At 39.1% G+C, this 24,176-nt stretch overlaps 1 protein-coding gene across 7 annotated transcripts in view; it reads right to left on the minus strand.

The window, feature by feature from the left end:
* Positions 1-24,176, minus strand: part of MIGA1 (mitoguardin 1) — a 94,007-nt gene that overhangs the window by 39,796 nt on the left and 30,035 nt on the right. For all 7 annotated transcript variants that reach the window (XM_059075340.2, XM_067044436.1, XM_067044390.1 and 4 more), the window contains exons 6-7: positions 22,129-22,262; positions 21,266-21,389 (exon numbers count right to left, since the gene is read on the minus strand). In XM_059075340.2, coding sequence (XP_058931323.1) covers positions 21,266-21,389; positions 22,129-22,262 — 258 coding nt within the window. The remainder of the gene's footprint in view (positions 1-21,265; positions 21,390-22,128; positions 22,263-24,176) is intronic.

The raw sequence follows: 24,176 nt of genomic DNA on the forward strand, positions 1-24,176 counted from the left end.
GTTTTTGTAGGTCCTTTTCTGCTCTTGTGTTTCCCACTTAAGAGAAGTTCCTTTAGCATTTATGGTAGAGCTGGTTTGGTGGTGCTGAATTATCTTAGCTTTTGCTTGTCTGTAAAGCTTTTGATTTCTCCATCAAAACTCAATGAGATCTTTGCCGTAATCTTGGTTGTAGGTTCATCCCTTTCATCACTTTAAATATATCATGCCACTCCCTTCTGGCTTGTAGCGTTTCACCTGAGATATCAGCTGTTAACCTTAAGGGAGTTCCCTTGTATGTTATTTGGTGTTTTTCCCTTGTTGCTTTTAATACTTTTTCTTTGTCTTTAAGTTTTTTTAAAAATAAATTTATTTATTTTTGGCTGCATTGGGTCTTTGTTGCTGCATGCCGGCTTTCTCTAGTTGCGGTGAGTGGGCTTCTCATTGTGGTGGCTTCTCTTGTTGCAGAGCACAGGCTCTAGGTGTGCAGGCTTCAGTAGTTGTGGTGCACAGGCTTAGTTGCTCCATGGCACGTGGGATCTTCCTGGACCAGGGCTCGAACCCATGTCCCCGGCATTGACAGATGGATTCTTAACCACTGTGCCAACAGGGAACTCCCTTGTCTTTAATTTTTTTCAGTTTGATTACTATGTGTCTCGGCGTGTTTTTCCTTGAGTTTATCCTGCCTGGGACTCTCTGCACTTCCTGGACTTGGGTGGCTATTTCCTTCCCCATGTTAGGGAAGTTTTCAACTATAATCTATTCAAATATTTTCTCGGGTCCTTTCTCTCTCTTTTCACCTTCTGGGACCCCTATAATGCGAATGTTGGTGTGTTTAATGTCATCCCAGAGGTCTCTTAGTCTGTCTTTCTTTTCATTCTTTTTTCTTTATTCTGTTCCACGGCAGTGAATTCCACCATTCTGCCTTCCAGGTCATTTACCCATTCTTCTGCCTCAGTTACTCTGCTATTGATTCCTTCTAGTGCATTTTTCATTTCAGTTATTGTATTGTTCATCTGTTTGTTCTTTAATTCTTCTAGGTCTTTGTTAAACATTTCTTGCATCTTCTCGATCTTTGCCTCCATTCTTTTTCCGAGGTCCTGGATCATCTTCACTATCATTATTCTGAATTCTTTTTATGGAAGGTTGCCTATCTCCAATTCATTTAGTTGTTTTTCTGGAGTTTTATATTGTTCCTTCATCTGGTACATAGTCCTCTGCCTTTTCATTTTGTCTATCTCTCTGTGAATGTGGTTTTCATTCCACAGGCTGCAGAATTGTAGTACTTGCTTCTGCTGTCTGCCCTTTGGTGGATGAGGTTATCTAAGAGGCTTGTACAAGCTTCCCGATGGGAGGTACTGGTGGTGGGTAGAGCTGGGTGTTGCTATGGTGGACAGAGCTCAGTAAAACTTTAATCTGCTTGTCTGCTGATGGGTGGGGCTGAGTTCCCTCCCTGTTGGTTGTTTAGTCTGAGGCGAGCCAGCACTGGAGCCTACAGATCCTTTGGTGGGGCTAATGGCAGACTCTGTGAGGGCTCACAGCAAGGAGTACTTCCCAGAACTTCTGCTGTCAGTGTCATTGTCCCCACGGTGAGCCACCACCACCCTGTCTCTGCAGGAGACCCTCCAACACTAGCAGGTAGATCTGGCTCCGTCTCCTTTGGGGTCTCTCCTCCTTTCCCCGGGTCCTGATCGCACACTACTTTGTGTGTGCCCTCCAAGAGTGGATTCTCTGTTTCCCCCAGACCTGTCAAAGCCCTGCAATCTAATCCCGCTAGCCTTCAAAGTCTTTTTCTCTGGGAACTCCTCCTCCTGTTGCTGGATCCCCAGGTTGGGACTCCTGACATGGGGCTCAGAACCTTCATTCCAGTGGGTAGACTTCTGTGGTATAAGTGTTCTCCAGTTTGTGAGTCACCCAACCAGCAGTTATGGGATTTGATTTTATTGTGATTGTGCCCCTCCTTCCATCTCATTGTGGTTTCTCCTTTGTCTGTGGATGTGGGGTGTCTTTTTTGGTGAGTTCCAGTGTGCTCCTGTTGATGACTGTACAGCAGTTAGCTGTGATTCCAGTGCTCTTCCAAGAGGGAGTGAGTGCATGTCCTTCTACTTGCCATCTTGAACCAATTTCCTTTCCCTATTTCTTTAATTTTGTATCTATATGAGACGATGGATGTTCACTAAACTTATTGTGGTAATCATTTCATGATGTATGTAAGTCAAATCATTATGCTGTACACAGTAAACTTACACAGTGCTACATGTCAATTGAAATAAAACTGGAATCAAGAAACCCATAATTTCAGAAAGTGAAAGAACTCAGTGAGCTAACAGATGATATTTTCTTGATTTTTCCCTCAATGTACCTTAATATTGAAAAGAGCAGCAATGAAATCCAATGGAGCAAAAGAAAGGCTATCTGATCTATTCTTGATGTATTATAACTTACACAATTTTGCCTATGTGAAATAGTACATGCACAAAACAGCCTGATACTATGTCCCTACTCAAAACAATAGTTCCACAACAGTTGTCGGTGGCTTTCCCTGTTTATCAAAACTTCTTATATGCCATGATTGGCCAACATAACAACTGTGATTCCTAACTGGGAAATACAGCTGCCAATACAAAACAAGTAATAGAAGGAAAGAGAAAGGAGTAACAGCTCTTTATACCTTATTTAGGAGAAGAAAGAAGTAACTGGATTACCCAAAGGGCAAAAAGTAATTACGGGTAGGTCTGCAGTTATGGAGACTTTCATGGGGCCACTAGAACCGCTGGTCACTCTGTACATTACACAAAGGCCCCTGGCCAGTGGGTCAAGCAGGGGCAGAACTCCAGCCCACATCTTAGGCTTACATCTTCCTGCAATAAGTTGAACCTTTTTCTTATCACAAACGTGCCCTTCCCAAGAGGCTACATGGGCCTTTATCTAAATCAAACAAAGGCCTTGGGTGGACTAGTGCAGGTCCTGTACTTAGAAATCCAAGTGGATAAGATATAACTTGAATACAAAAAAGGCAAAGGCAAGAAGCAGGAATTTCCCTTGTGTGCGGCACCCCAGCAATTTTCATTATACTGCTTTCATCTCTGAACTGATTTTGACTTGCATATATAACACCACTTACACTTCATTTTGCAGTTTTGTTAAACACTTTGAAATTAAGATTATGAGCCTTAGTGCGTGAGAGAAAATTACAGGGTAAATTTCTCATATGTTCTGCAATTTGCAGTCTGTATATTTAGAGGTCTGAGTATACAAGTTAGGCCTGTAATTCACGTCACTCCCTAAAAATAGACCCTCAGGGAGTTCATCCTCTGACCACAGTGATTCTGCAGGAAAGGAAAAGGACAAGGTCATAGAGTGTCAACTCTGGGCTGTCTGACGTTTGACATAAGATGATAGGTTGAGGTTATTTCCTCTTGCTGCTGAGCTCTTTCAATATCGCTAAATGTTCTATCTGGCTGCTTACCAAAAGAGAAGAAAAACGTCTAGCAGTCGGGAGGTCCCACTTCACAGCTTTTCCTGTTCTCTGCCAGAGAATTTGTGCAGTCAGTACTAGGCTAGAAAAACCTCTAATTTCTCCCTGAAATCCTATGCATAAGTGAGCAGAAAGAAAGATGGATAAAATATTTAAACTGTACCAGTCAATGTTTCCACAATCTCCTGCAAACAAATAAATTTGATTATGACTTCTTATAATTCTCAGTGGTTCCCTGTTGCCTAAAGGTATAAAACAAAGACCTTCAAGATTTATCTCCTGCCCACCTTTTTAGATTCATTTCCCACCACTCTCCTACATATACTGTGTTACCAAGACATATCAAACAACTTACATTTCCCTGAACAGGCTCCACTCTACACCTTGATCCACGTTATTCCCTCCACTGGGAATGCTCTTTTCTCACGTTCCTGGTGGACTGTCTTTCTTCAAGTGTCACACTTTCTTTGTATGACACCTCCACAGCACCTTCTAAACACATTATTACAGCACTTACCTCACTGTGCTATAAAATTTTTTAATGCCTATCTCCAAACTAGACTCTGGGTTGCCTAAAAGCAAGAGGGAAATCTTCTTCATTCTTGTCTCTCCAGTGCCTTATACCGTGTTTGACATATACCAGGAAATCAAATGTTTGCTAAATAAATATTCCAGACCTAAGATTCTGAGTTCATTCTGTTCAAAAAATAGATTATAAAGAGGTCTAAACACATATCTGAAATATGCAAAGCGATGCTGTTAAGCTACAAAAATTCCTGGTTTGTTTTTAAGGGCTAAAATTTTCCTACACATCATTATAAAAGAATTTCAAAGTGCTTTGCTTCAGCCAAAAAGACAACATTTATCAAACTTATGGCTTCAGAGTTGCCTGCTAACATGGTTATTGCAAACACATACTATTCTTTACAGAATATGTAAGCATACAACAACATGGATGCAACTAGAGATTATCACACTAAATGAAGCAAGTCAGAAAGAGAAAGACAAGTATCATATGATCACTTATATGTGGAATCTAAAATATGACACAAATGAACCTATCTATGAAACAGAACCAAAATCACAGACACAGAGAACAGACTGGTGGTTGCCAAGGGGGTAGGGGGTGGGAGAGGGATGGATTGGGAGTTTGGGATTAGCAGATGCAAACTGGTATATATAGAATGGATAAACAAGGTCCTACTGTATAGCACAGGGAACTATATTCAATATCCTATGATAAACCATAATGGAAAAGAATATGAAAAAGAATCTATCTATATATATATATATATATGTATAACTGAGTCACTTTGCTGTACAGAAGTAATTAACACAACATTGTAAATCAACTATATTTCAATTTTAAAAAAGAGAGAAAACATAAGCATACAAAACCCAATTAATTTTAAAAGAAATCTAAAGTATAGATTAAACTTTATTTGTTGTAGACCATATCAACTAAATAATATGCCCAAGAAATTGTAAGCAAGCTTCATTTGTCATTAATCAGGTTTATTTTTACACTGGTATTAAATTCAGCAATCTGGTCCTGCCCTAATAATCTAACCAAAGTGAGTAAAAAATAATCTTAATTCCTGAATGCACTGTCACAGAAATAAACTACCAAACTATGTAATGACGTATACTCTGCATGATATTATGATAAGAAAAGTCTCCTAAAATATAACACCATTCCTTGGTGTTAGCTGTTGTGACCAACTAAAGTCTAATTTTTTCCAAAATAATTCAAATAACATAAATTTCTATTTAATATGAAAAATATACTTTTATTGTGTAATATTTGATATGTATAAAAACTATGTATAGTATAGGTGTGTATTTTGAATCAAAATACTAAAACAAACATTTGTGAATCTACTACCCATTTACAGCCACTTTTCTTTTCTTTTTCCTTTTTTGGCTGCACCATGTGCCTTGCTTCCCGATCAGGTATCAAACCCAGGGGCCCAGCAGTGGAAGCACAGGGTCCTAACCACTGGACCGCCAGGGAATTCCCTAAGCCACTTTTCAACATTTACAAAATTATTTACTTATTAAGGAAAAAATAGTGTAATCATGCAGAAGACACTACTGTAAATATCATCTCCTTACCTGATACTCATAAATCTCCAAATGAATTTAATAGATATTCAGCAAAAACAGCAGCAGATAACCAAAGATAACCACATGTCCCAAACCCTTATCTTAGGCTCTTAAACAGACTGAGGGCACTTCAGTTGGGAAGTATGGGAAAGAATGGAGGTGGGAACGAAAAGTTAAAAGAAGGATCTTCTGCTTTGTATAGGGAGCTTAAGCTCTGAGTTTTAAAAAATAGCTCAGTATTGAGGTTTATAGTAATCTATATGGTATTCTAACTGCTTCCTAAAAGTCTTAATTGGCCAATCAGACCACAAGTAACCTGAAAACAGGCACTTTAGTCCTTATTTCATCTGCATGTCATCACATATAAGGCATACAATAAACAGTTAAATAAATATTTGCAAGGTGACTTTTAAGCTTTAATTTACCTTAGCAGTATTCACAAGTCCCTACATCAACACTCTTGTACCTAACTGGGAGCCTACAGCGATAGGTGCACAGTCTTTGATTCTGTGTAGTGGCCAGCTAACTCATGGTCTTCCTTTCTACACAGCTCTCTTTAGAGGCAAAAAGACTCTAAGAATCTATCCAGAGCAGTAAGATGGGGGGGGCGGGGGAGAAGGAAAGGAAAGAATGCAAAAAGGTCGGAAAAAAGCATAAGGGTTGGAGAGAAAGAAAAAAATAAACAGGTTATCATTCATGGATACGAGGTCTAGATAAAAATTCCCAAAGAACCTATGACAGGGACTTCCCTGGTGGTCCAGTGGGTAAGACTCCATGCTCCCAACGCAGGGAGCCTGGGTTCAATCCCTGGTTGGGGACTAGATCCAGTATGCATGCCGCAACTGAGAGTCCACATGCTGCAGCTAAGAAGTCCACATGCTGCAACTAAGAAGTCCGCATGCCACAATTAAGAGTCTGCATGCCGCAACTAAGAAGTCCTCAGGCCACAACTAAAGATCCCACGTGCAGCAACGAAGATCCCATGTGCTGCAACTAAGACCCGGCGCAACCAAATCAATCAATCTATCAATATTTAAAAAAAAAAAGAACCTATGACAAATTACTGCTGGAAGAACTAAGAGTTAATAGGGTTGTTGATAATATTCAAATGCAAATATCAACAACATTTTAGATACCAGCAATAAAAAATTAGAAAATAAATTTAGAAAAGATACCGTGTACAATGACAACAAAACTATACGGGACTTAGGAATGAAAATATATAAGCCCTCTATGGAGAAAACTATGAAAGACATAAAAAACTTAAGTAAATGGAAGAGCCATATCATGTTTGTAGATGGAAACATTAATATTATGAAGATACACATTCTCCCACAAGCTGACCTAAAAATGCAAAGCAATAATCAAAATCCCAAGAGGGGCTTTCATGAAACTTGACAAGCTGTCCTAAACTTCACATGCAAAAGCAAAGGGCTAAAAATAGCCAAAGCAACCACAGTGGGGACTTCCCCGATGGTGCAGTGGTGAAGAATCCACCTGCCAACGCAGGAGACACGGGTTCAATCCCTGGTCTGGGAAGATCCCACATGTGGGAGAGCAACTAAGTCTATGCACCACAACTATAGAGCCTGCACTCTAGAGCCCACGAGCCACAACTACTGAGCCCATGTGCCACAACTACTGAAACCCGTGCACCTAGAGCCCATGCTCCGCAACAAGAGAAGCCACCTCAATGAGACGCCCACATGTTGCAACAGACCCAATGCAGCCAAATATAAATTAATTAATTAAAATTAAAGAACCCTAAAAAAAAAGAACACAGTGAATGGACTCACCCCGTCAGGTGTCAAGACTCATTATAAAATTTTATAAAAGCTACAGTAATTAAGACACTAGAAACCAATGCAGAAACAGACAAACAGAACAAAACAGAGAGTCCAGGAAAGACACACATATAAGACAACTTGACATATGACGGGGCATTTCAAATGAGTAAGAACAGGATACATCATTCAGTGAATGGTACTGAGGCAACTAGTTATCCAAATGTATTTTTTTTGTTAAAAAAAGAGTAATAATATACATTAAAAAAATCAGCTTCTGACTGCTTCCACAACAGGCAGAAAAAAATGATTCAAAGCATGTTGAATTATACAAAGCAAGAGCATCAGCAAAAAAATGGCAAAAGAAAAACACTGAAAACTTACTAAAAACCTGGAGTTGATTATAAAACTAAAATCTTAGAGAAGAATTTCAGTTTTGGAAGAGACCTAGCCTGGCTGGAATATATGCGAAACAGTAAAACAAACAGGTCAGAAAAGTGGTCTGAGAACCTGGAAGTGACAAGATGAGAGCTCTGCATCATGAAGATAACTCCAGAAACAAGGCACAGATTTACCCGTGGGGAGAGAGACTGGAGGTAGGACCCCTATTAGGGGATTATTAAATCCCAGCAAAATACAATGAGGATGCAGAGAAAGGAGAACGAACGACAGCTGTATTATGGAGGCAGAATTGACAGAACTTACTAGATTACTGGATGTGCTGGCAAGGTGCAGTGGTTGGGAGTCCACCTGCCAATGCGGGGGACACGGGTTCGAGCCCTGGTCCAGGAAGATCCCACATGCTGCAGAGCAACAAACCCGTGTGCCACAACTACTGAGTCTGCACTCTACAGCCCGCGAGCCACAACTACTGAGGCTGTGTGCCACTGCTACTGAAGCCTGCACGCCTAGAGCCAAAAATAAATAAATACATTTATAAAAAGAAAGAGTCAAATGTATAAATTGGACATGAATACATACAGGGATGATAAGTCAATGGCATTTAATCTTATTGCCTGTTTCATAGGGCAAATATGATCAAATACTGGAAATTTCATAGGAGTCAAACTAAAAGAAGAACTTCAAAGAAAATGATAAGTACACAATTCAGGAGAGTGTCTGCCACTTGAGTGGACAGAGTGATGTGAGTGGGAGATCGGTTAGGTGGATTCTATGGTGATAAACCATGTATTTTTTATTTTTTTATTATTTTTTTAAAGTGTTTTTTTTTTTTTTTTTAAACTGAGGTATTATGCTGGCCTCTCCTGTTGTGGAGCACAGGCTCCAGACACGCAGGCCCAGAGGCCATGGCTCATGGGCCCAGTCGCTCCATGGCACGTGGGATCCTCCCAGACCAGGGCATGAACCCACGTCCCCTGCTCGGCAGGTGGGCTTCTCAACCACTGCGCCACCAGGGAAGCCCCTACCATGTATTTTTTAAACAATCTTAGAACAGGCCTCATAAAAATGCCAGAATATATATGAATGGATAACAAGTGTTTACCATGTACCTATGCTAAAATACGATATATATGTTATCTCATTTCTTCTTCACAATTCTATGAAGCTGATCCTAACATAGTCCTCCAGCTTACAGATGAAGAATATGAGTCTAAGAAAGGTCAAGGCTTGCTGAGGTTTCACAGCTAGTAAAAGTGGTAGAGCCAGTATTTGAACCCATGTTTGTTTAACTCCAAAGCCCATGTTCTTAACCACTAAGCTATACTGTTTACAACTGAAAACATATTGCAGTCTTTTGGTTGAGTCTTCAAAAATTATCAGTATGATAACAAAATTATCATTTAACAATTATAATTTAACAACTATCTGAAAAACAGAAACTACAAATAAATGTAACACTTCTACACGCTGTTAGCTAGAAGAAATTGCACACAAAGGAAATGTACAGTAATATTATTTCAAGTCTGTGCACACCCTCCTGATTCTGTCTCACTCTGAGTTACAGTAGCAGGTGTATACGAAACATGCCAGAAAAAGAGTGGTGACCTAAATTTAACTCTCAGTGCTACGAACAGCACAGAAGGGCAGTTATGAGTCATAGGCGTCCCACATGCAGATAAAATGTGCTGCCCTCTAGTGACTTCAACACCTTATATTTAACAATAAGTGGTCTTTTGTAAGTGAAGGGAAATGATTTTTTTTTTAATTAGAGAACTAAAATCTTTATTTTAGTTAATAATCAGAAGAATAGAACAAATAACTTTGTTTAAGCCAGAAGTAAACTTTCTGGTGTGTAAGAGCAAATACAGAACTATACCCAATAATGATTCATTAATTCATAATGATTAAGGAAATATCAGTACAGAACGTGACAAAAGATGAATTAGAGAATACAGGGTGGTTACATTTTATACAAAGAATTCATGCCTTAAAATGTAATTCAAACCTTGCCTAATTCAAAGCTACTTTGCTATAGGAATAAATGTAAAGAAATGCTGACATACAACTATTGTACTATATTTCTTTTCTCAAGCATAGTTTCAAAGCACAATAAATGACTATAATATGGTCTGTTTTTAAGAATGTTTTAAAAACACTAAGTATTTGTAGTAAAGTTTCTTGTATCACTATCACTTCCTTCCCAGATATCAAAAATATTTCCTCTATTTCAACACAGATGATAACTTGGCTTAGGGGTGCATTAGAGTTGTAAGTTTAGAGCTTTTTTAAATAAAAGGGTTCCTGCTTCAATTCCGCTCTTTTATTTTCTTAGCATTGGTTCCAATATTTCCAGGATGCTCTGTACTAAATTAACAGCAGGAGTGTCAGCAGTTATTTGAGCTTCTTTATCACATTTAATTTAATGACCACTTGGATTTTATATTACAGAATATAAAAAACATTCTAAAGTTAACAATAAAAGTAAGATTAACAGCACAATAATCACCAAAACCATTTGCAGAAGTTCCCATGCATGTAAACAACAGTATGGTTCATGGATATTGACATAGGTACTCAGTATTTCTGGTTACCAGCCGAAGTGGCACCACCTTGGGTAAACACAATTTGCAATTCACCATGTCCATGAGCTTTGAAACTAAGAGATTCTTAATGAATTTTTTTAAAATTTTTTTGACATTTGCATTATTTAAAATTTTTAGTATGAAGTGCTATTTTGCACTTTTTCAAATCACAAAAAATTACTTACTTAAAATTAGCTTAACAGAATCACACTGTATTTGTAACAGCTTTATTGAAGTATAATTTACAAACCATAAAACTTCCCCATTTTAAGTGTACAATTCAATGATTTTAGTAAGTGTACAGAGCTGTGCAACTATCACCACAATCCAGTGTTAGAATCATACTTTTTCTTTTTTTTTTTGGCGGTACGTGGGCCTCTCACTGTTGTGGCCTCTCCCGTTGCGGAGCACAGGCTCCGGACGCACAGGCACAGCGGCCATGGCTCACGGGCCCAGCCACTCCACGGCATGTGGGATCTTCCTGGACTGGGGCACGAACCTGTGTCCCCTGCATTGGCAGGCAGACTCCCAACCACTGCGCCACCGGGGAAGCCCAGAATCATACATTTTTAAAACTCTGTTTCTTGCTATAAACTTCCCTCTTAGAACTGCTTTTGCTGCATCCCATAGGCTTTGGGTTGTCATGTCTCCATTGCCATTTGTTTCTATGTATTTTTTGATTTCCTCTTTGATTTCTTCAGTGATCACTTCGTTATTAAGTAGTGTATTGTTTAACCTCCATATGTTTGTATTTTTTACAGATCTTTTCCTGTAATTGATATCTAGTCTCATAGTGTTGTGGTCGGAAAAGATACTTGATACGATTTCAATTTTCTTAAATTTACCAAGGCTAGATTTGTGACCCAAGATATGATCTATCCTGGAGAATGTTCCATGAGCACTTGAGAAAAATGTGTATTCTGTTGTTTCTGGATGGAATGTCCTATAAATATCAATTAAGTCCATCTCGTTTAATGTTATCATTTAAAACTTGTGTTTCAAGTTTTAAATGATACATTAGTGGGGTGTTAAAGTTCCCTGCTATGATACATTAGTGGGGTGTTAAAGTCCCCTGCTATGATTGTGTTACTATCGACTTTCCCTTTTATGGCTGTTAGCCTTTGCCTTATGTATTGAGGTGCTCCTATGTTTGGTGCATAAATATTTACAATTGTTATATCTTCTTCTTGGATCGATCCCTTGATCATTATGTAGTGTCCTTCTCTGTCTCTTGTAATAGTCTTTATTTTAAAGTCTATTTTTTCTGATATGAGAATTACTACTCCAGCTTTCTTTTGATTTCCAGTTGCATGCAACAACTTTTTCCATCCCCTCACTTTCAGTCTGTATGTGCCTCTAGGTCTGAAGTGGGTCTCTTGTAGACAGCATATATATGGGTCTTGTTTTTGTATCCATTCAGTGAGCCTGTTTCTTTTGGCTGGAGCATTTAATCCATTCATGTTTAAGGTAATTATTGATATGTATGTTTCTATTACCATTTTCTTAATTGTTTTGGGTTTGTTTTTGTAGGTCCTTTTCTGCTCTTGTGTTTCCCACTTAAGAGAAGTTCCTTTAGCATTTATGGTAGAGCTGGTTTGGTGGTGCTGAATTATCTTAGCTTTTGCTTGTCTGTAAAGCTTTTGATTTCTCCATTAACTCTGAATGAGATCCTTGTTGGGTAGAGTAATCTTGGTTGTAGGTTTTTCTCCTTCATTGGTTTAAATATGTCCTGCCACTCCCTTCTGGCTTGCAGAGTTTCTGCTGAAAGATCAGCTGTTAACCTTATGGGGATTCCCTTGTGTGTTATTTGTTCTTTTTCCCTTGCTGCCTTTTTTTTTTTTTTTCTTTTTGCCGTATGTGAGCCTCTCACTGCTGTGGCCTCTCCTGCTGCGGAGCGCAGGCTCCGGATGCGCAGGCTCCACAGCCATGGCTCACGGGCCCAGCTGCTCCATGGCATGTGGGATCTTCCCGGACCGGGACACGAACCCGTGTCCCCTGCATCAGCAGGCGGAATCTCAACCCCTGCACCACCAGGGAAGCCCCCTTGCTGCTTTTAATATGTTTTCTTTGTACTTAATTTTTGATAGTTTAATATTTGTCTTGGCGTGTTTCTCCTTGGATTTAACCCGTATGGGACTCTCTGTGCTTCCTGGACTTGATTAACTATTTCCTTTCCCATATTAGGGAAGTTTTCAACTATAATCTCTTCAAATATTTTCTCAGTCCCTTTCTTTTTCTCTTCTTCTTCTGAGACCCCTATAATTCGAATGTTAGTGCATTTAATGTTGTCCCAGAAGTCTCTGAGACTGTCCTCAGTTCTTTTCATTCTTTTTTCTTTATTCTGCTCTGCAGTAGTTATTTCCACTATTTTATCTTCCAGGTCACTTATCTGTTCTTCTGCCTCAGTTATTCTGCTATTGATCCCATCTAGAGTATTTTTAATTTCATTTATTGTGTTGTTCATCGTTGCTTGCTTCTTCTTTAGTTCTTCTAGGCTGTTGTTAAATGTTTCTTGCATTTTCTCTATTCTATTTCCAAGACTTTGGATCATGTTTACTATCATTATTCTGAATTCTTTTTCTGGTAGATTGCCTATTTCCTCTTCATTTGTTAGGTCTGGTGGGTTTTTACCTTGCTCCTTCATCTGCTGTTTTTCTGTCTTTTCATTTTGCTTATCTTACTGTGTTTGGGGTCTCCTTTTCGCAGGCTGCAGGTTCGTAGTTCCCGTTGTTTTTGGTGTCTGTCCCCAGTGGCTAAGGTTGGTTCAGTGGTTGAGTGGGTTTCATGGTTGAGGGGACTAGTGCCTGTGTTCTGGTGGATGAGGCTGGATCTTGTCTTTCTGGTGGGCAGGTCCATGTCTGATAGTGTGTTTTGGAGTGTCTGTAGCCTTAGTATGATTTTAGGCAGCCTCTCTGCTAATGGATGGGCCTGTGTCCTGTCTTGCTAGTTGTTTGGCATAGGGTGTCCAGCACTGTAGCTTGCTGGTCGCTGAGTGAAGCTGGGTCTTGGTGTTGAGATCGACATCTCTGGGAGATTTTCTCCATTTGATATTACGTGGAGCTGGGAGGTCTCTTGTGGACCAGTGTCCTGAAGTTGGTCCTTCCACCTAAGAGGCACAGCCCTGATGCCTGCCAGGAGCACCAAGAGTCTTTAATCCACACGGCTCAGAATAAAAGGGATAAAAAATGAAAGAAAAGAAAAGAAAAGAAAAGAGAAAGAGAGAGAGAGAGACAAAGAGAGAAAGAAAGAAAGGAAGGAAGGAAGGAAGAAAGGAAAGAGAGAGATATAAAGAAAGAAAGAAAGAGGATAAAATAAAATAAAGTTATTAAAATAAAAAGTAAAAAATAATTATTAAGAAGAAAAATTTTTAAAAGTAAAGAAACAACAAAAAAACGGGATGGTCAGAACCCTAGGACAAATGGTGAAAGCAAAGCTATACAGACAAAATCTCACACAGAAGCATACACATACACACTCAAAAAAAGAGAAAAAGGGGAAACAAATAATATATCTTGCTCCCAAAGTCCACCTCCTCAATTTGGGATGATTTGTTGTCTATTCAGGTATTCCACAGATGCAGGGTACATCAAATTGATTATGGAGCTCTAATCCGCTGCTTCTGAGGCTGCTGGAAAAGATTTCCCTTTCTCTTCTTTGTTTGCACAGCTCCTGGGTTCAGCTTTGGATTTGGACCCGCCTCTGCATGTAGGTCACCGGAGGGCATCTGTTCTTAGCTCAGACAGGACGAGGTTAAAGGAGCAGCTGATTCAGGGGCTCTGGCTCACTCAGGCTGGGGGGAGGGAGGGGTTCGGATGCGGGGCGAGCCTGCAGCGGCAGAGGCCAGCGTAACGTTGCACCAGCCTGAGGCGCGCCGTCCGTTCTCCCTGGGAAGTTGTCCCTGGATCACGGGACCCTGGCAGTGGCGGGCTGCACAGGCTCCCGGGAAGGGAGATGTGGACAGTGACCTGTGCTCGCACACAGGCTTCTTGGTGGCTGCAGCAGCGGCCCTTAGCGTCTCATGCCCATCTCTGGGGTCCGCACTGATAGCCGTGGCTCGAGCCCGTTTCTGGAGCTCCTTTAAGCAGCGTGCTTAATCCCCTCTTTTCACGCACCAGTAAACAAAAAGGGAAGAAAAAGTCTCTTGCCTCTTCGGCAGCTCCAGACCTTTTCCCGGACTCCCTCCGGCTAGCCGTGGTGCACTAACCCCTTCAGGCTGTGTTCACGCCAACCCCAGTCCTCTCTAAACTCTGTTATTAACTTCACCTACCTAAACTAACCAAACAACTCACAATACTGACAAGTCAAAAGTATTTTTGGATCTGCTAAAGAGGATCAATATAATTTACTTTCAACAAACACACTGTTATCAAAAAAGAAAAACTCTAAGACGATTTTAAACATACTAAAAGAATCATGCTGAGGAGGGTTTAAACTGTCCTCCTATAGTCCACAATGTTAACTTGGCAAACTACTTACTATAAACAGTACAAATGAACGTAAAATTAAGTAGAGCCCTCGTTTATATTTTGAATTCCAGAATTAGAGAAATAAGTTTTGCTGAGGCTCTTAGAGTCAATAAAACCTGACACATGTGCCTTTCAAAACTAAAATGATTTATTTATTTGCAAGTGAGTGTAAAACCAGCCATGAATACTTGATGGCAAATACCTATCTGCAAAACAGCTCAGCACTGACAATATTTCCAAATAATGTGAATTGATATTAAATCTTTTTCCAAAAAATTTCATATAATATTTTCTTAAATTAACCAGTTAAGTACATAAATACACACATATTTTGGCATGGTATATAATAAAGTATCCCATGATCTCTTTATGATCAAGATGAAAAAAATGTGAAAGTAGAAACAGTTGAATTTATAGCTTATTGCACAAGTTGCTAAGGCTACTTGAAAGTCATGCCTCAGATCTTTGACTCTGGCCCTGTCCACTTTAAAATATGGTATTGTCGGGCTTCCCTGGTGGCGCAGTGGTTGAGAGTCCGCTTGCCGATGCAGGGGACACGGGTTCGTGCCCCGGTCCGGGAAGATCCCACATGCCGTGGAGCGGCTGGGCCCGTGAGCCATGGCCGTTGAGCCTGCGCATCCGGAGCCTGTGCTCCACAACGGGAGAGGCCACAGCAGTGAGAAGCCCGGGTACCGCAAAAAAAAAAAAAAAAAAAAAAAAAAAAAAAATATATATATATATATATATATATATATATATATATAAATAAATATATATATATATATATATATATATGGTATTGTGATATAATAAGTAATATATATTTATCATGATTCCTGGCACAGAACTTCTAAAACTCTCAAATTTCCTGAGTGATGGTGGGTGAGAGGAGTATCTTTTGCTATTCATAATAAGCCCCTTTCAACTATACCTGAGTTTATGTTGATGAGGTGACTCTTGGAGGATGGGGGATGGTTACCAAGGGAACAAACCCTCTGATTAGAAAGTTGGAACTTTCAACTCCAACCCTGACCCCTGAAGGGAGAGAGGCTGGGGATTAAGTTAATCACCAATAGCCAATGATTTAATCAATCATGCCTACATAATGGAATCTCCATAAGAACACTAAACTGTAGGGTTTAGAGAGCTCCAGGTTGGTGAACACATCCCGGTGCTGGGAGAATGTTGTGTCTGGAGGGGGTATGAAAGTTCTACACCCATTCCCCATACCATGCCCTATGCACCTCTTCTATTTGACTGTTGCTAAGTTATATCTTTCATAATAAACCAGTAATAGTAAGAAAAGTGTTTCCCAGAATTCTGTGAGCCATTCTAGTAAATTATGAAGCCCAAAGAGGGAGTGGTGGGAACCTCTGATTTACAGACAGTTGGTCAGAAGCATGGGAGGCCTGGATTTGCGATTGGCATATGATGGGGGGCAACCTTGTGAGATGAGCCCTTTACCTGTGGAATTTGTGCTAACTCTGGGTAGTTAGTGTTCAAATTGAATTAAATTGCAGGATACCAAGTTGGTGTCCAAAGAGAACCGTAGAATTGCTTGGTGTGGAAAATCCACTCATTTGGTGTCAGAAATTGTACATAGAGGGAAATAAGTTTTCCTTTAAGCATTTTTTGTTAATGGTTTCAATGAGAGCATTGATGACCAACTAGACCAAACTGAACAAACTAGAAAGTGACAGAAAGCTAAAAGGGATGTCAAATCAAAATCTAAAACTATCTTAATTTAGAATGATGACTGAGAAATGACAATTTAGTAGGAATAATAAACATAACATCTAAACCTTGGGTCCAAATATACAGCTGCACAGGAACAAATGAAGGAAGGTGTGGCTTAATAATAACATGTAACAGTAACAACAAAGAACTTAAAAGTTTTAGTTAACCATTAGCTCTACATTAGCAATGTTACAAGTTAATGAAGTCCTTAGGCTCTGTAATTATAATGTCCAGAATTTCTAGTTCAAGATGACAGAGCACAAGCATCTACTTCTCCAGACTTCCCTGGTGGTCCAGTGGTTAAGACTCCACATTCTTAACTCAATGCAGGGGGCCCAGGTTCGACCCCTGGTTGGGGAACTAAGATCCCACATACCACAACTAAGCCCATGCACCACAAGTATTGAGCGCGCACACTGCAACTAGAGAAATCCTCACACTGCAATTAGAGAAGCCTGTGTGCCGCAATGAAGACCCAGCACAGCCAAAATAAATAAATAAATAAATAAATATATATATATATTTTAAAAGCATCTACTTCTCCTTCCTAAAGGCCCATTAAAAATGACAGGAAGAGGGAATTCCCTGGTGGTCCAGTGGTTAGGACTCCCCACTTTCACTCCCGAGGGCGTGGGGTCAATCAAGCCACGTGAAGTGGCCAAAAAAAAAAAAAAAAAAAAATGACAGGAAGAAGGTAACAGCCTCACTGGAAAACGTATCACCGGACCAGAAACTTTTAAAGAATACCTTGAAATTGGCCAATGTAGGATCAGGTAGGTCCTATCAAACCACAGCCTAATATCCTAGAGGTAAAAATGATGGTCTTCCTCAGAGAGTTCCAGAAAAGTTCCAAACTCCAACCTAATAAATATTGTTACCCTGTTTCCTAGACTTTTTATTTGTTAATATAATTTAATTCTCATAATTACTTTGTTAAATAGGTACTACATGCCCATTTTTCAGATGAAGAAGCTGAGGCTTAGACAAGTTACATAATCACACAGCTAATAAATGGTAAAGACAGAATTTGAACCCAGTTAGTCTGAATCTTGAGTTTGTATTTTTAGCTATTATGCAGATATAGGCCAAAAGGTAATCCACCAGAGTAACTCATTAAAGCGCTACACTAAATTCAGCTGGCACAGTTGGGCCCTCTCCCCCTATTCCCTCAGGTAAATACAGCAGTTCATGTCTTCAGTTCCTGGATTAAACTTTGATAACTCCCTTCTATAAAACACGTGAGGGACTTCCCTGGTAGTCCAGTGGTTAAGAATCTGCCTTCCAATGCAGGGGACACAGGTTTGATCCCTGGTCGGGGAACTAAGATCACACATGCCATGGGGCAACTAAGCCTGTGCACTCTAGAGCCCGCACGCCACAACTAGAGAGCCCATGTGCCGCAGATACTGATCCCGTGCTCTGAAGGCCATGTGCTGCAACAAAGATCCCACATGCTGCAACGAAGATCCCGTGTGCTGCAACTAAGACCCAACGCAGCCAAATAAATAAATATTTTTAAAAAATAAAATGCATGAAGTCTGTCTAGACTGCCTAGAGGGCCTGAGAGAGGAGGAAAGATGCATGAGTTCATTACAGATCCCCAGATAGATATGGAGGAAGAAAAAATTTAAAGGAAAGGAAGATCCACACTAAATAAATGATACCACTACCAGAAATAAGGTTCCTTACTTCAGCAGCTGTGGGGATTCCAGGCTACCTGCTCCAAGACATTTCTTACAGGGAACTTTGCCACAAAGAGTTCACAGTCAATCCTCCCATTCAAAGAACATGTCTGTCTTCTAAGTGGTGAGGCAATACAGTATGGTGGTTTATGGACTCCAAAGCCAGCTGCCTGGGCCCAAATCTAAGTTCTGTCACTTAATAGCTATGTAACTCTGGGGAAGTGATTTAATACCTCTGTACCTCTCTCCCTGTCTGAAAAATGAGGATAACTATACTTACCTCATAAAAGTTGTAAGGATTAAGTGACATAATTTTTACCTAGAATTGTGCCTGACTCACAGAAGAAACTATGGGCCTTAGCAAAGGCCCTGGAACATGGTGACATGCAAACAATGGTAGCTGTCAAATATTAAGTCCAGGGGGAAAGGAGATAAATTAGATGACTGCTAAAAAATCTTCCAACCTTGAAAACCTATCAATTTCTTAGGAGAAAAAAAATTCGATTTTATCAAATAAGACAAAGCAAATTCCAAAACAATAAAGTATTCTCTGAAGTCAGATCAATACTTGGTTTAAATTAACCCCTGAGCCTCTGAAGGCATTTGTTAACCTCTCTTTATTTATGACTACTAATTATAAGTTGCCCCTCATTAACATACATTAAAAATGTAAAATGAATTTGGATTTAGAGAATGAGGAGAGTTAACTGACTTCTAAGCAATTTTGATTAATATCAAATAACAGATATAACAGAACTACTTTCCTACTAGAGTTCTGGCCATAGATTCAGCTCTTTGAATCCAGAAGTTCCAAAATGGAAACTTGTGATATAGAAGAACATCCAAATAATTCCCAAGAAGGAACAAAATATAACAGCTTCATGTCAACTGGAATCTCCAGGGCAATAACAGGCCAAGGCACTGCCAGGCTGTGGGGAAAAGCCAGCCAGCCTAGTAGCCACTGACAGCTCAGGTTAAGACATGGGTGGGGTCAGGAACTTATTACAAACCTAAGCTAACCAAATGGATAGATTGATTATGAGTCCCACTCTAGAAATCCTACCCATTTAGAGTTCCAAATTAACAACAATTTCCTATGAAACAACTTGAAGGCCCCAGAAATTAAGCCATCTGCCCAAGGGTCTTCTTGTACAGATGCAATGTAAATCCAAAGCAGACCCTCTGGGCAATACCCAAAAAATCTTTATTACCTAATAAACAGAAGAAATCAGAGATGGATTCCACCAACCTCTATGGACAGTAGAAAAAAGAAACTTTGGGCATGCCAAACAGAACGAAATCTGAGATGCATATTAGAAGACTAACAAGTACAAGAACTACACATCTACATGATCCTTATCATGAGGCTAGACAGAAACTGCAAGCAGAAGATTAGAACAGTGAGGGCAAAGCCTCCATTCCTAGAAAAAAGGAATAAAAGTCTCAGGCCCTCTTCCTCTTCCTTCCTTATATTTATAATTTTTTCCTACTTTTTTCTCTGTGGCTTTCCTTGCTACTTAACCACTTTGCTATCTCTTCTAGCTGTTCCATTCCCATTTTTACATTTGACTTCTTTTAAAAATGCTTCTGGTGGGGGGGTCAGGAATTAGGAGATTGGGATTGACACATATACACTATTGATACTATGTATAAAATAGATAACTAATGAGAACATACTGTATAGCACAGGGAACTCTACTTAATGCACTGGGGTGACCTAAAGGGGAAGGAAATACAAAACAGAGGGGATATATGTATAGCTGATTCATTTTTGCTGTACAGTAGAAACTAACACAACATTGTAAAGCAACTATACTCCAGTAGAAATTCATTTACAAAAATGCTTCTCTCTGTTCTTTTTCCTACTTAATATCATAAATGCCATTCTAATAAGTTACAAAAGAAATTGTATAAAAAAATATATAAATAGAAACCTTTGACAAATTCTATTTGTAGACATGAATACTGTCTACTTTTCTTCTGGCCTGAATCTCCATGTCAAAATGTTATACCTATGCCAAAAGCAGAGAAACTATTAACAAACTATTCATTCAAGTCTAATGAATAATTTTTAGTGACAGTATGAAAAAGCAAAGAACGAAATTAATGCAGAGGTTTCACATAACCCTCACTGTAACATACAGACAGAAATTCATAATTCTAATACAAGTGAAATCTTTTTACCTAAATTCAAAATATATAAATATGTAAACATCTCAAAACGCAGCCATTTTCAGTACTTCATGTTCAGAAATAAATGTGGAAAAACTTAACAAGCCTTAATTTTTTCTTTATTAGAAAACAAAAATCATCCTCAAATAAAAAAATTTAAATTACTTTTAACAACAAAAAAAATAATGTAATTTTATTTTATTTCATTCTTTGGATGATTTACTGAAGTCAAGGAAGCTTCTTTTTGGCCGTGCTGGGCAGCTTCCAGGATCTCAGTTCACCAACCAGCCCAGGCCATCACAGTGAAAGCCCAGGATCCTAACCACTAAGCCACCAGGGAACTCCCGGAAGCAATTTTAATCATTCTCTCCTTGGAGGCCTTCACTTAAGAAGTCTCTTCAAAGTTCTTTTTTCTTTAAAGTAGGAAACAAAGGTAATGGTATATATTAACGTATGTGTTGACTACTTACATCAAAAAGTAGCCTGCAACTGAAATTGGGTCAAGAAATATAGAATGACTTAAAATACTTTAAATGTAAGTCATGAGCTACATGCCTGTTTCTGAGGTAGTGTGTCTCTGTCCCATTTTTATATTATTATTTTTTTCCTCCAACACTTTAACTGGGATTCTTTCACTTAGAATGTAATTTTAAAATAATGTTACAATCCTATCTATGGTAAGTACTTGAATTTATGTCAATAAGTTCACTTGAAAAGTTAAACTGAAAGAAAAAACCAATAAATATGATAGTACTCTTTTTCTCTTGGCTATTTTCTAAAAAGTATGTAACCATATTAACATACTTAAGCCAATGATTCCAAGAATAGAAAAGAATAAAATCACACATTTCATTAAAACCATATAAAATAACCACCTTACCCATATCATTAGCAAGGGAATTAGGATCAGATGCCCCTAGGGTAGCTTCAAACTCCTCCTGGAGACGATATGCTCTTTGCAGCAGAGCTTCAAGTTTATGGATAAATTCAGTACTAATAATATCCTATAAGGAGAGAAAAAGTACACACAGTAAATATTAGATTCTAATGTTAAAATTCTAAACACTTTCCACCTTTAAATGAAAGGCAGAAAAGTGAGGGATACAAAAACTACTGTTGGGTGGTGAGAATACTGTGAAAGAAGTCAGGAGGCCTGGGTTCTAGCTATGCCTCAGAAAAAATCATCTCCATTTAGTAATCTGTAAAATTAAGGAGTTGGACTAGATCTCAAAGTAAGGTTCTCAAAGTAAGGTCCCTGAACCAGCAGCATCAGTATTACCTGGGAACTTGTTAGAGTTGCAAATTAGAAATGAATTAGAAAGCCTAAAGGTGGGACCCACAAATCTATTTTTTAGCAAGCCTTTCAGAGGCTTCTGATGCATGCTCAAATTTGAGAATCACTAACCTAGATGAGTCTAGCTCTAACTCTGTGTGATTTTTATGAATATAATGGCACTCAATTAAACCCAAAGCACAAAACAGACTTTTAAAAATTCCTTTAGACATCATATCTGCTTACTTCTTTATTTTCTTGAAAAACCAGGACAATGATAAATTGCAAATTTGGGGTTTAACAACTAACCGAACAGGAAAAGCCCAGTAAGAAATATGCCCACACAAACCCAAGGGAGAAAAAAAAAAGTTCTATTAAATGCCACAGAAATCAAGTATACTGAATCAACATTAAAAATAGTTCAACTCTTCCAACATTATGAAGATCACTCCCAAATAAATCATCCTTACATCTACACTTTCTTCTGCAATGGCATCTCCTGCACCCAATTTAATGGAACTACAGGCTTCGTCTTCAGCCTGTCTATTTCGAAAGGTTAGAGCTTGTTCCCATCGACACAATGCCTCTTCAAACAATTCCATACCTAAAAATTGAGAACAGAACAATTTTATTTTATTTTTTTTCTGCCCATGCCACGCGGCTTGCAGGATCTTAGTTCCCCAACCAGGGACTGAACCCAGGCCCTCGCAGTGAAAGTGCTGAGTCTTAACCGCTGGACTGCCTGCGATTTCCCAAGAACAGAGCAATTTTATTAATTTTTAAAAGTTTTAAAATTTATTTGGTTGCACTGGGTCTTCGTTGCTGCACGCAGGCTTTCTCTAGTTGCATCAAGCAGGGACTACTCTTTGTTGTGGAGCGCAGGCTTCTCATTGCAGTGGTTTCTCTTGCTACAGAGCTTGGACTTTAGGTGCGCCGGCTTCAGTAGTTGTGGCTTGTGGGCTCTAGAGCACAGGCTCAGTAGTTGTGGTGCATGAGCTTATTTGCTCCGCAGCATGTGGGATCTTCCCAGACCAGGGATCGAACCCACGTCCCCTGTATTGGCAGGCAGATTCTTAACCACTGCGCCACAAGGGAAATCCCAAGAACAGAACAATTTTAAATAACTGAAATCAATACCAAAATCATTTTCGGTCTAAAGTGTTCTTCATACAGTTAGCACCAATGGCACTGTGTGACTATAATTTTGGCACTAAAGAATAAAATTTATGCTCACATCATTTCTTAGCAGAATCTTAATATCCCAATACATTCCAGGTCTACAGATGTTGTCAACCAACAATAAGACAGAAATGACAAATATATTTTCCTTTTTAAAATATGTAACTCAAAGGTATACGGTGCTTGGAATTTCTCTAAAAAAATATCATGAATTCATCAAAAGTCCTAACAATAATGGCTAATTTTTATAGTCACATAACTATCTTTCAAAATATCCCCCTAAATGAAAAAGAAAACTGATGGGCAAATAGAAGAAACTAGTTGGCCTTCCCTGGTGGCACAGTGGTTGGGAGTCCACCTGCTGATGCAGGGGATGCGGGTTCGTGCCCCGGTCCAGGAGGATCCCACGTGCCGCAGAGCGCCTGGGCCCATGAGCTATGGCCGCTGAGCCTGCGCGTCCGGAGCCTGTGCTCCGCAACGGGAGAGGCCACGGCAGTGAGACACCCCGCGTACCAAAAAAAAAAAAAAAGAAAGAAAGAAACTAGTTGATAAACTATCAAGTTTACAAGAGGTTCTCAGAAGGAGAGAGTAAAGCTAAGAAGAAAGATAACAGCACAGAGGTCCAGAATAAAGTCTTTTCTATCTTTTTTTCCACCAAAAGGTGTCTTAGATCACCTTGACACCAACTTGCTGATTTGGATGGATAAAGTGCTGGGCCAGATTTAAAAATATACAAGAAGAACCAATAAAGGGTTACAATCTGAGTAGGAATTTCATATCCTTCCTTATAGAAAGCTTTTGTGGGAAAATAGGTGATATGTGCCTCTTTTTCTCCAAATTAAAAAAAAAAAAAAAAGGCTTACCAAAATAATTATGCACTTCAAACAAAACCAAAATATTTCAAAACCTCAATTTTTCTAGACATATAAAAGTAAAAGATCTTTAAAAGCTGCTTAAGAATCTGACCAAGTCATTCTGAAGATGTTTTTAAGATATGGTAGCTAGAGAATACCTGTCCTCGAAAATCATTTCTTCAGTTATCTGTAGAACCTACAACTCTAAACAAATAAGATGTTCTTTAAATGAAATGTAGGCCTTAAATTGTTTAATTTTCTGTAGCAAAGAGTCATTGTCTGGATCTTCCTTCTAAAAAATTTACTCACTTAAAAGACATCCTTTTTCCAAGCTATACAATTCTAATTCTTTCATCCTCCTCTCACTCCATCCACTCTCTATCCTTCTGATTATTTTGGCTAAATATAAGGAAGAATTTTATAATAGCAGAGTTGTCCAAAGATAAAAGTTACCTCTCAGGAAGTACTGTGTCTCACTTGACTGC

Source organism: Kogia breviceps, chromosome 1, assembly GCF_026419965.1.
Source record: "Kogia breviceps isolate mKogBre1 chromosome 1, mKogBre1 haplotype 1, whole genome shotgun sequence".
In the NCBI taxonomy this organism is placed as follows: domain Eukaryota; kingdom Metazoa; phylum Chordata; class Mammalia; order Artiodactyla; family Physeteridae; genus Kogia; species Kogia breviceps.